Source organism: Aptenodytes forsteri, unplaced genomic scaffold (assembly GCF_000699145.1).
Source record: "Aptenodytes forsteri isolate BGI_AS27 unplaced genomic scaffold, ASM69914v1 Scaffold103, whole genome shotgun sequence".
Taxonomy (NCBI): domain Eukaryota; kingdom Metazoa; phylum Chordata; class Aves; order Sphenisciformes; family Spheniscidae; genus Aptenodytes; species Aptenodytes forsteri.
In genome coordinates, this window is record NW_008796051.1 from 5,827,719 (window position 1) to 5,840,450 (window position 12,732).

Below are 12,732 nucleotides of genomic sequence, written 5' to 3' on the forward strand. Positions count from 1 at the left end.
CGGGACAGGAGGTGCTGCTTGCGTGCGGGTGTTAGTTGAGGCCACGGCTGTGCGGGTAGGTGAGTCCCACCAGGTGACTGCTGCAAGAGCCCTGCTGTGGGATTGAGGTTGTGTCAAGGGGTGACGGAGGCCAGCTGCCCTGCACGTGCCCCCTGGAGAGCCTGGGGACACAGCGGGAGCCCACAGGGGGCACGGGCAGGGCAGCCCTCCCTGGGTGGCACCCACTGGGGCAAACCACAGCAACAGCAGCAGCCTGCCACAGGGCAAAGCTGCTCAGCTCACATGGCTTAAATCACATCAGGATCAGATCAGGATTCAACAGCACCTAACCAACCAGCAATCAGTGGACTTTACATTCAGGTTCGATATCAGCAATACAGCAGATAAACCACATTACTAGATACTTAGCAAATGTTAGTAAACACCAATAAAATCCTAAACACCCTTCTAACCCCAAAACCTTCTGGTCACCCACACTGACACATACACACATGTCTGGTTGCAGCATGGGCTACACGCACATCACGTCCCCGGGACCAGCCACTTCTCTGGCCTGCCCCGGTCCCTCTGCTTGGCAGGATGACCGTCTGCTGTCTCAGCCTCCCCCCAGCACTGCACAACCCGCCAGCTCGCTGAGGGTGTGCTCTGCATGGAGCTGGCCCACAGTTTCACCTGTGGGTGACAGTGGAGCAGAGCTGGTGGCTGATCTTTGCCTCTCATTGCAGAGGCGACACTGGGTAATGGTTGCTTTCTCAGACTGCTGCCCTTCCCTCTGCCTCAGCAGCCACAGATCTTGCATGTCCCTTAGCTGTCTGGCTGCCCTCCTCGCCGCAGGGGTCTCCCAGGCCCTCCAGTCACCCACCCTGCCACGCTGAGAGCAGCTTCCGCAGGTCCCCTTGCAGCAAGCAGTCTGCCTTCTGCCAGGCATCTGGCTCATCTCCCAGCTGGCTTTCAGCTTGTTCTGCACTCCCACCAGGGTCTGCATGTTTGCCTCATACCTTTAGATAAGGCTGGGGTGGGCTGTTTTCCCGTGGACTGGAGCATGGCCATCCTGTGGGTCTGTGAAGTGTCCCCTTCTGCCTAGGCCACTGCTGAGTCTCCTGGTCTTCCTTATCCAGTTATCAGGTGTCAATTTAACAGAATTACAGGCTCCTCTTATGTGCCTTCCTGACCTTGGGCTTTGGCTAGCTTTACCCCACTTGTTTTGGGAATCACTGGTGCATCTCTGCAAAAGCAGGCTCCTCCTGTGAAAGCATACAGCTAGTGTGCATGGATTTTGCAGAAAAATCTTTTATTCCGTGGATCTGCTGGCAATTGCTCCTGGGTCAATCTCAGAAATGTCTCTGTGAAGGCTCACCCCCTTTGAGATGTCTGAAGTGTCCCCTTCTGCCTAGGCCACTGCTGAGTCTCCTGGTCTTCCTTATCCAGTTATCAGGTGTCAATTTAACAGAATTACAGGCTCCTCTTATGTGCCTTCCTGACCTTGGGCTTTGGCTAGCTTTACCCCACTTGTTTTGGGAATCACTGGTGCATCTCTGCAAAAGCAGGCTCCTCCTGTGAAAGCATACAGCTAGTGTGCATGGATTTTGCAGAAAAATCTTTTATTCCGTGGATCTGCTGGCAATTGCTCCTGGGTCAATCTCAGAAATGTCTCTGTGAAGGCTCACCCCCTTTGAGATGTCACCTTCATTTTCATGCAGAGTCATGGTGTTCTGCTCCACAGAGAAATGCTCCGGTGTGGCTCCTATAATGATGGGCACCCTGCCCACGATGGTGGATGTGGTACAAGGAAGGCCAGAGGTGCCTACCAGCTCATATCTGAATGCCAAGATTTTATTTTCCATGAGAGCGCTGGTGACAGGCATGGGTTTCGGCAGAACCAGCACACTGGTAACTCTCATGGCCTCAAAGGGAGCCATGTCTGTCTGAGATTCCAACCTTGTCACTTCACTTCGGTCTTCCAAGGAGCATTGCTCTCCCCTGCTGCTGAAGACACTATGCAGGACAATGCAGTGTACAGCAAAAATGACCTTTCTAACATACTTGCATGTCCTGTTGGCAATATCTGTCATGAAGACAATGGTGTCACTGGGGCAAAACAAGTTTTTCCTCCAGGGAAATCCAAAAGATCACAGAGCCATGACTGAAGCAACAGAAATAAACCGCATCCTTCCTAGCTTCCACCACCAGTGGGGCCTGCATGGAGGGGGTCAGTGGAAAGGCAAAGCACAGTGACTTCTTGTTGCTGGATATGGGGTGATTCCCAAACACCACATGCGTAAGCTCCTAACACAACAGCTGAGGCTCCTCAACTCTCCCCACAAGCCCCACCATTATCCCAGAGGACAGTCTTCCTCGCTGCACCGAATGTGACATGGCTGAATTATGACAGTCCTCCTGAGCATCTGTGCAAAGAATTCATGTGTGCACATGTAAACATTGTCACCTTTAGCTATCCATACCCAAATTTAGAGGGAGGCCACAAAATTGTTAGAATCATCATGTTCTAGCTGTCTTGATGACCTTTGATTTACTGTCTCAGTCTAGGTAGAGTTCGGTAAAAGAGGCACCTCCTATTTGGTGATGTTTGCCCAAGGCACAGACTCCAAAGGAAGAGAATCTCCCTTTTCCCTCATCCTGGATCTTGAAGCGCTCCCTACATGTCACTCTTGAAGTCTTACAATGCACCTTGTATGCTAGAAAAGAAACATCTTGGTGCAAGCCCTAGGACAAAGATGGCAGAAGATATTGAAGTGTCATTTGAATGCTAAAAGGAGGAAGCTCAGAGCTAAAAGTTCGTGGACACTCAGTAGTAAGCAGTTACAGCTCTGGATCAGAACAGGCTAGGTCTGTGTGTCTCCAACTCAGAGAGCTTGTTCCCATTACTGTGTCTTCCACGTGTCTTCTGTGGTCACCAGCAGTTCCTTGCAACAGTAAACATCTCTCCTATTTAGCTAAGACAATTTGGCAGCTGCAGCAAGTCCCTTGAACAAAGTAGGAGATGCAGGCAATTTTGCCGGTGAATGCGGAGGGAATATTTGGAGGAAAGCTAAAGTGGAAGTCAAAAGTGTGGACCCCAGAATCCAGCCAGCCAGCCATCTGAAAGCCAAACAACACGCTGCTATCAGAAGCCCTTTAAACATTTAGGATGTTTGTACCTTACAAAAACCTTGATGTTTCTCCCGGAATCCAAGGTGTCCTTGCTATCTGGTATTGCACCCAAAGTGGCATAAAGGTATGGTATGGGGTGGACTGTGCATCACCTCTGCAGGTCAGCTGCTGGATGTATGGACCCCTACCAGTCGGCAGACTTGAGAACTGCTAATCTGCCTCATTTTAACACAAGGTCAGCAAATCTGCAGCTCCTCACAAAGTGTTTAGGATTTTCACTTATCAAAATGGAGTGCCACAGATTTTTAACTTTCCAAATAAGCACTAACAGGCTTTTGGGGAGAAAAGCAGTGTAATAACTCTCACTCCTCTTTTATTATTGTCTACAACACCTATGCATATGATCTGAAACTTTTGTTTCACCTGTGCAAAAGACCCCCACTCACAAAAAAAAAAAAAAATTGACACCTTCTCTGCACAACTGTGGGACAGTAAAATTATGATCCATTCCTTCAAATGCCTTTGCTTCTGTGCCACTTCCTCTTAATCAAATTCAGTTTTCTGTGAGTGAGGTCCCACTGCCTGTAATGAAAAACTATCCCACCTATGCAAGGATAAGTTTGGTCTCTCCTGGCCAGATAAGACCCGCTCTTGACTCTTTTATTCATCTAAGACCTATTTCTTTTAAACACATGTATCTGCTGGCAGTTTATCATCCAGACTTAAGCTTTCCTTCCTCCTAGTAGCTTGTGCCAAAACTTCACTTTGAAAACAATATTAGGGGATGTGAGACTGCTAGAATTTTGTCCTGCTGTCTGCGTCCTTTTGTGGATGAATTCAACAATGCCTCAAGTTTTAATAATCTAAACTGGATATTCTTGTTGGCAGAAAAGCCTGGATATTGTTTCCTCACAGCATGGGAGATTTACCAGATGACATAACAGCATTTTCAATCAATCAGAGTTGTAGCTCTGAAGAAAAAAAATGCCTAAAACAATCTGAAAGGGAGGAAACTAAAATTCATTAGCCTCTTAGATAACTGCAATATAAGAAAGTCATGTTCTCTATTTTGACACTTTGTAGAAACCTGATATTCCCAGGGCCTTATCTCACACGACATCTTTAAGTTATTTTGGCAATGTTCTTGTTTTGGTAGAAGGAAGGACTTTGAACTGTAAGCAGATCTGCAATTTAACCTTCAAAGAAATCAGTGTTCCCCTCCTGGAATGATCTGCAGTTGGGCACTGGTGTGAGTGGTCTGTTTTGCAGCCCCAGCACAGTGTGGGGATTTACTGAAAGAGTTCAAATTTCTCAGTGCCTGCTGCAGGTATGGCCTGAGAGCCTAGCTTTGTGTGCAGGGCTGAAGTAGGCCTTGTGGTGCAAAAAAGCTTGCAGATACTTATTTCATTCTGTGTACAGCTTTAATCCTACTTTCTCTGGCTTGTTTTGCATCACTTCTAAAAAGACTTCTTTGAATTGGGCCCGCTTGCTAAGCTGTGCTTAGCTTTCCGCACAGGCCCTTGGACTCAAAAGGACAGTGGCCTTAAACAATGTCCCTGAATTCACCCTGGAAGCGAAGGTACACTTGCTTTGCCTGACTCCCCATGGCTGCTGGATGTGAGCCCCATTGCACAGAAGCACCTGCCCTCTATGTGGGCTTCAGGAATCTTGTTCCCCTGAAGCCATGCAACAGAATTAATTACACTGTAGAAAGTTTCCCAGAAGCTTCAGGGGTGGGAGAGTGCTCCCAAGAGTTAGCTCCCCAGAGGCACCTGGGGATACCACACGTCTTGGTGTTCAGCAGAACCTGGGAACTTCAGTCACACTGGAAAATTTAAGTCAATTCCAGATAATTTATTGTGTTACCTAATTCAAAAAGTGCTCTATCTTGTATTCTCCAGCAAGGAAGATGATGGCTGCAGCTGTGGGGAAAGTGCAAAGAGGCTGCTGGTAGGAGTGACTTGAGGGGTGACCTTTCTATGAAGGACACAAGGGATTTCCTGGGGTATGACTGACAGTGCACAGCAGTGCTTGAAGAGTTTCACACTGCCTGTAGTGTTTGCCCTGTAGTCTGGTTTGCTCCGACTGGGGGGTTTCTGCTAGTGATGAGGATGGTTATCCCTGGTAACACTGCAACTCATCTTTTTCTTTTCTGGATCTAATTATCCTAGAGCTGTTACCAGTCATATTCGATGACTGCCAGGAGTCAGTTCTTCCAGCAGTCTTTATCTCACAGAGAGACAATACTGAGTTTCTTGTGTGATGGTGGGGCTTACCAGGATTAAAAAGAAGTATGTCAGCAGGCACCTGGATCCATGTATATACACTTCTTACAGAGACATCAGATGTGACCCAAGTAGGGCATGTGGTACGATCAAATACCAGATAGTAACATGCTATCAAGAGCATATTAGCAGCTGAGTGTCAAAAGCTGACACAGGCAATCTGTTCAAACATACATCCCTTGTATGCCAACATCAGTGGGGGGCACAGAGTATTCAGGGTAAGAAGGGTCAGGTCTGTATCTTCTTTCATGTTTTAAAATGGCTTTCTTGGACTTGTTAGAACACTTCTACAGAGATGTAATCAATGCTGGAAAAGGAAGAAAAAGACTGAGTTACAGTTGTAAAAATCTGTTATTAAACTGCACTGCATTGGCAAGCCTTGATGGATGTGGATGCTCAACTCCTTTGAAAACAGAAATATATGTGTAGGTGGCAGAATACAGATTCAAGTGTGTCTTTAAGCAACACCAATTTGAACTTTAGCCGAGAAGATCCAGAACTGAGGCGCTTTACAGGCACTTGTTCTTACAATGGCAAAAATAATTTATCCAACACTCAGCCTTTCTCTCTCTTTTCTGTCAGGGCTGTAACATCTGGTAGCCTACAGGAAGAGTCAGCATGCTGCAGTATGTCAAGGCTAAGACTCTAATGCATGTGTAAAGGGAAAATGACCTTTGGACAAGGTAGAGCCTTCAAGTCTGAGTGGAAACGAAGCCTGACCACTGCAAGTCCTAGCTCAAAAGCACAGTTTCCATGCATTGGCACAGTCTAACTTCAGTATTAAACTAGTCTAGGGCAGCGACTACCTATGATCTGCAGACTAAATTTTCAGGATTCCTAACAGACCCTAAGAAAGAGTAGCGGAGAAGGGGGAGTGCACCTCCTAGGAGGCTTCCATTTGCTTTAAGCATCGCCTGGAATAGTTCACTGTTTTAGGTGGTCATTACATCCAACTGACTTTACTCTTTTTAATAAATCTGTAAATTTTAATAGTTAGTTCTGCATTTATGCATGTGCATGTTGGGGTGTATAATATCTGAAGGGAAGGTGCAAAGAAGGTGGAGCCAGGCTCTTTTCAGTGACAGGACAAGAGGTGACAGGCACAAACTGAAACACAGGAGGTTCCCTTTGAACATCAGGAAACACTTTTTCACTGTGAAACAGGTTGCCCTGAGAGGTTGTGGAGTCTCCTTCCTTTGAGAAATTGAAAAGCCTGGGGAACCAGCCCAGGGTGGCCCTGCTTGAGCAGGGGGATTGGACCAGATGACCTCCAGAGGTCCCTTCCAACCTCAACCATTCTGTGATTCTGTGATTCTCACACTTTTGCAGGTGTTTTCAGTGTGGATCTCACATTTTTCTTGTCTCCCAGTAAAGATACAGCAGTAACTCTAATAATGCCATTACTATAGCTGCAAATGTAACAAAGCCTGTATACCCAGTGGACGCTTGCTGGCACATAAGTCAACAAGAACACTGAAGCATTTTAGATAACCAAAGGATGTTTCAATGATGTGCTTGTGACTAAAGATTTCCTACCTGCTGCTAGACAGGTTGTGATAGATTTCTGTGCAACAAATGCTCACTTCACAGATACAGCCACCAACTCATGGGGGACTGCTCACACTCTCAAATACTGCTGATCATACCAGAATGCTACTGTTCATCGCGAAGCCCTGGTTGCCATATGATGTAGTGAGAAGGAGTATGCCATGGGATAGAAACAGAGCACATGGACGTTGGCAAAAGGAAGACTTCCTGCCCAGATCCCACCTTCCCTAGCCCAACACTAAGATGCTGTTCAGTTAACCAGTGCCTCGTTCCAGTGTTTTACCCTCTATGAGGAAATTCTTTGCTTTGGAGACGTAGATAGCCTGGTTGGTGCAAGCCGTGCTCTTGTGATAGTCCAGTTCAGAATTATCCTCCTCAAGCCACCTCAGGTAGCCTCTTCCCACGAGCTCCACCTTCACCACAGGATCCACCAGGGTACTCCTGGGGTTCAGAACCAGTTGGCCATCTGTACTGGAGCTGTCCAAATGCACCTCAATCTCAGGCAGCACCAGGTTAATTGCTGTCACCGTCGACATGAGGGAAGAGCAGGAGCTGGGTGCTGCTGGGGTCCAGAGGTTGGATTGCAAGGTCATCTTCTCCAACCCCACCCCATGACACCAGGGTTTGTGAGGTCACAGCATGGGGGACAGGTGCACGGTGCCCCACAGGGAGAGAGCTCAGCTGTCCAAGCTATGCCAGAGGGGATCAGAGCCATTTATCTGATTATTAGCAGCACCTAACTAACTGGCAAGCATTCAACTACACATTTAGGATTGGTATTGGCAACGCAGCACATAAACCACAATTCAAGACACTTAGCAAATGTTGATAAACACCCAGAAATTTCTAAGCGCACTTTCCATGAGTAATCCCCAAAACTTCTAAGCATGCACACACACACATGCATGGTTAGGTGCACCCTCCTCCTCTGGGGTGCTGGTTCCCCAACTCATGCATCTCTCCTTGGGGAGACATGGGTGATCTGCATGCACCCTACCCACTAATCCATCCACTGGTGAGAACACACCCCACAAGCCCCCCCCCAAAAATAACCCCCCCCCGGGGGGGAACCCCCCCCCCCACCCCCCCCCCCCCCCCAGCACTGTACCCCATCAGCATCAGCGTGTTGGCTGCACACAGGCTGCTCACACCATCTGGCAGCGGTGGGCTGCTTCTGGCCATGCCAGCCCTGGCTTTGGTGGCCACTGCTTCCCCTGTCCCACTCCTGGGTCTCGTCTGCAGTCACAACTTCTCACACTTCCTTGAGATTTCTTTCCAGGCTGACTCTTTCTACTCTCAGCACTGTACCCCATCAGCATCAGCGTGTTGGCTGCACACAGGCTGCTCACACCATCTGGCAGCGGTGGGCTGCTTCTGGCCATGCCAGCCCTGGCTTTGGTGGCCACTGCTTCCCCTGTCCCACTCCTGGGTCTCGTCTGCAGTCACAACTTCTCACACTTCCTTGAGATTTCTTTCCAGGCTGACTCTTTCTACTCTCATAAATCTCCTGGTAATCCCCTGTCTACTGTTTAATTCAGCTGATGGTTGTCTCAAGTAAACTTCACCATTCCTACTTTCCTCATGGTGTTACCAGTTTTGGACAACCACCTTTCCAGAATGCACAGTTTTGTGTATTGTGTTCACACCCCCTGTGCACACTCACCTCACTACCACTTTAGCCATTGTTATCTGGGCATGCTGCCAAGAGGGAGCTGTGCAAACTTCCCCACAGCAAACTACTAGCTGTGGGTAGTAGATGTGGCTGATATTGCCAGCATAAGCGGTGGCCAGAAGACTACAGCAAGTGTCCGTGAGATCTGAGGACAGCAGGGCAGGCGAGTGGCCACCACACCACCCCTCTGGGCAGCGAGGTCCTGCAGGCCTGGCTGAAGCCAGCGGGCTCTTGGTCACCAATGCAGGACGATTGGCAAGATTTTATTGTAATGTAGGAGGCTTTGGTGAACATGGCTAAAGGCTGAGATGAAGCTCAGCCCATTTTGTCTCCTGAACTCCTCTTTGTCATATCAGAGCAATTCCACCTAGCTGGAGCTGCTGCAACTCAATTATAATATTAAGGGGAAAGACATATTCCTTCCAAAAACACCCCAAAACACTGTAAGGGCTAATCTGAGATAGACCTCAGATGCTGTTGGACACTTGGACCGAATGGGTGTGCCATGCTCTGACCCACATAGATTTGGGAAAGGAAGAAAAAGGGTGCAGCATGGGAGATCAGAAAGACATCTTCAGCCAGGGGAGGAGGGATGAAGACAGCTACAGCAAAGGCTGCAGTGAGGATCATGTCTGTGGCTGATGCCAGCAGACATCTGTGAGCCACTGATGAGTTGTGAGCCCAGAGTGAAAGTGCTGGCACCTGCTCTGCAGAACCCAATTCCAGAGGCAATGCTCTCAGCTGCAGGTTGAGGATGAGGGCACGTGCTGAGAAATGCTGAAAATTAACTGATCGAGATGGCCAACAGTTTAGAAAACAAGTCACAGCAGCACGTTGAACTTTAAGCCTTTCCTCCTCCATAGTAATTAGTCACTTGTTCCAAAGCTGTCAAGATTCTCCCTCACAGACTCTGTACCCCATCCTTACTTATGGTGTTTTCAGGTGTTTCTTTTTAAAGGAGAAAAAGCAGTGAATTAACATGCTGACTGCAAAATGTCACTCAGTCTTAATTCTTGGCTGCTGCATCTTGTTCTCTGAGCCTCTGCTTGCCTTGCCTTGTTAAAAAATAGGCTCTTTGGGAAAGGAACTGTTCAATGCCCTGGGTTGTAGTGAGAAGGAACAGTTTATCCACTGGGCACAAAATTACCAATAACAAAAATAACCTTTTTCTTATTTACACTTGGCAGTTTTCAGCAGTCATTGCCTTGTGCAGAAGTTGTGTGGTTATGGGTGGAAAAAATAGCTTATAGCTACTTGCATGAGTGATAATATATCATCAAGTAAAAAATTATAATTAGTGATAATATATGAATTGAATGCTAGATTCCCATGGTTTGGTGCTCAGGTACTGATTTATGCTTTACAAAAATAGCTTATAGCTATGATCTCCATGCTGCCATTACACCAAAACAATATTTCATCTCAATCTGTACATCCCCTGAGAATTTTAAGTGCAATCTGAGCATGCAATCAGCCAGAAAAAGAGGAAGCATTGCTTTAATGTCATGGTTTGTGCTCCTTCCTTAACTCCAATTTCTGTCTTGAAGTTAGACCAGCTAAAAGTGAGTTGTGCAAATGTTTCTTTGCACTTCGTGACGTCTCTGACAAAATGATCTTTAAATTCCATTTGCAGAAGAACAGTACAGTATACTTTTAATAAAAGTAAGCTTCAAAAGGTACCGTAGGGAGCATTATATTCTGTTTTTGCCTATGTTGATATGTGATGTCATTGATTTTGAGCTTTAAATTCATATCAGCCAAAACAGAACCTTTCATCTGAATCAGTTACACTTCAGAAGTTACAAATGAAAGTGGATCCATACCTCACTATATTTAATTTTGCAAACCAAAAGCTGGCTTGCATAGCTTTGTCTCATTCATTTAAGCAGCTTTATGCTGTCCCACTATGTTTCATAGTTTTGTCCAGGCATCAGGGAGGACTGTGTCATTGTTTGCTCCCGGTTTCATTCATGAACATCGCCTTAGGTTTGAGCCACCTGGTTTCAGTTTAAAATTTTAAACCTGAAAACTCAAGGGGAAATGAAGGGCTTACAGTGAGCTTACAGGGTTGCGCTGTGATAAAACACGTCGGTGTAGGGTTGTGTCGACAAGGCCCCAGAGTAACCAAACTCAGTTCAGGGGGGGCCGTTGTCACTCTGGGTCTGCACAAGGACTGGCTTCCCCAGGGACCTCGAGGTCTGAAGGAACTGGATGTGGCAAAGCAGGGGGAAGACCCAGGCTGAGCTCTTGGGTTTATCATAGAACTTGGACTGGTCTGAACTTTAAGAGGATTTAGTATAAAAGTGTTGCAGAGATCTCGTTTGTATTCTGCTGCTTTCCACGAGTGTATGAAGGGCCTGCATTTGCACACAAATTCCCTCTGTGAGTTGAGCTGCCTCTGTAGCTCTCCTGATGGTGACATGTGGAAAATGGAGTACCTGCATTTGAATTTTAAATTTCTTTTATTACAGGGGAATTAGGCCGTACTGATAGTGTTTTAGATGCACTAAATGCTAGCACTAACTTTCTTGAAGCCAACTTCACAGCCACCTCATAGGCAGTGACATAGCTATGAAGAAACTGTCATGGAGGGCTCTTCGTACACTCAGCCCCTGTTAATACAGAGGTTTAACAAGAGAGCGTGAATCAGGCAAATGAATGCAGTTTCTTTTTGCCAAGCAGTGTCTCTCTACGGAAAAAAATAATGTGTAATAAGCACTGAGTGGGATGGCCAACCAGAGCTAAATGGATAATTCTTATTTGGCATTCCCATACAATGAGTGATTCACTTGGCAATCACAAGGTCCAATTATCTTTTAATACTCTTTTTTGGATGCGAATATGATATATGGTGTGTAAAAGTAGAAAATCAATGCTTTCACTAATAATGTTTTTAATTTTATTAGCGAAAGCATTGCAAAATATAACCTTTTTCAGCTCTTTTCAAACTTTGAAGATTTTTTTTTTACCAATATCGGTATTCTCCCTAATCCTGGTATTAATAATTACCTGTTATTCTAATGTGTTCCATGAAATCCACAGAGCAGAAAAACATGCCATTTCTACTGCCAGTTGGTTCTCTACCAACTTGTTCCGCAACAGATATAAAGAGCTGTGCCATACAGCCATACAGGGAAACTAATTTCATCAGAGGGTATGGAAATGTAGTCACCAGGTTTTTGTAAGTCACAATCTCATGACACCTTTTTTTGTGAGGATCAGCGTAAGCCAGGCTGACCGTAAATTCAGAACATCTCCTTTATTCCTTGGCTAATCTCAACATTTAGCGAGCACATGCAAAAGTAAAAACCACTTTAAGAATTTATAACTGTACTTGGCAATTGAAGGGGGGTAAGAAATACAGCAGAGCCAGCAGGACTTCAAAGCTCTACCATGATAGATCTTACCTGAGGAAAGTACTGCAAAGCTGTCAATAGCTGCTTGTAAACAGTAGAGCTTGAAATAGGGAAAACATGTTTTTTCCCTGTCAGAATGGCACAAAGCCTTGGCTGAAGCCCTTGCCTGGCCTATCCATCTGGCTGATGTGAGAAATGAGATATTGATTTTTCTTATACCATACGATCAGAAACTTAGAGGAGTCACAAAGCTAGCAAACAACACACAGTTTATTACACTCTAAGTGAGATGTTGGAAAACTTTTGCAACACACATCTTTCTATTTACCAAATGCAACTTAATTTACATTATTAACTGAAGAAATCTAGAACACACACTGCTAGATTTGTTTCTGGTGAAAACTGATGTAGTTAGGAACTGGCTTACATGCTGCAGCTTTCCATGTTACAGATGATTTGTTCACTAAAAAGAAATAATCCCTTTGTTAAAAATAAGCTGTAAGTCTGTGATTTTTAAGAATCACCCCATTAAATTCGAAACACAGTTGCTGCTCATTTCAAGGAAATGTGTGCATCCAAATCCATTCTGTATCCTTGAAATTATCAATCTAAGCACCCAGAATGATCTCTTATCTAGAACATAGTATACAAGAGAAAATCAGAGTGGAAAATTTCATATATTATAATTAAGAAATTTCAAGGTAAAGTCAAGAGTACAAGAAATTAAGATTTCAAAATACAACATAAGATATTTCATTCT

At 45.7% G+C, this 12,732-nt stretch overlaps 1 protein-coding gene across 1 annotated transcript; it reads right to left on the bottom strand.

Annotated features, from left to right (window-relative positions):
* Window positions 1-1,601: 1,601 nt before the first annotated feature.
* On the bottom strand, window positions 1,602-7,480 carry ARRDC5 (arrestin domain containing 5). The gene is made up of 5 exons (XM_009286268.1): window positions 7,228-7,480; window positions 3,164-3,207; window positions 2,962-3,099; window positions 2,682-2,767; window positions 1,602-2,109 (listed from the first exon to the last, which is right to left on the bottom strand). Exons 1-5 carry the CDS (start codon window positions 7,478-7,480, stop codon window positions 1,602-1,604), a joined length of 1,029 nt encoding a protein of 342 aa, XP_009284543.1.
* Between the last annotated feature and the right edge of the window lie 5,252 nt (window positions 7,481-12,732).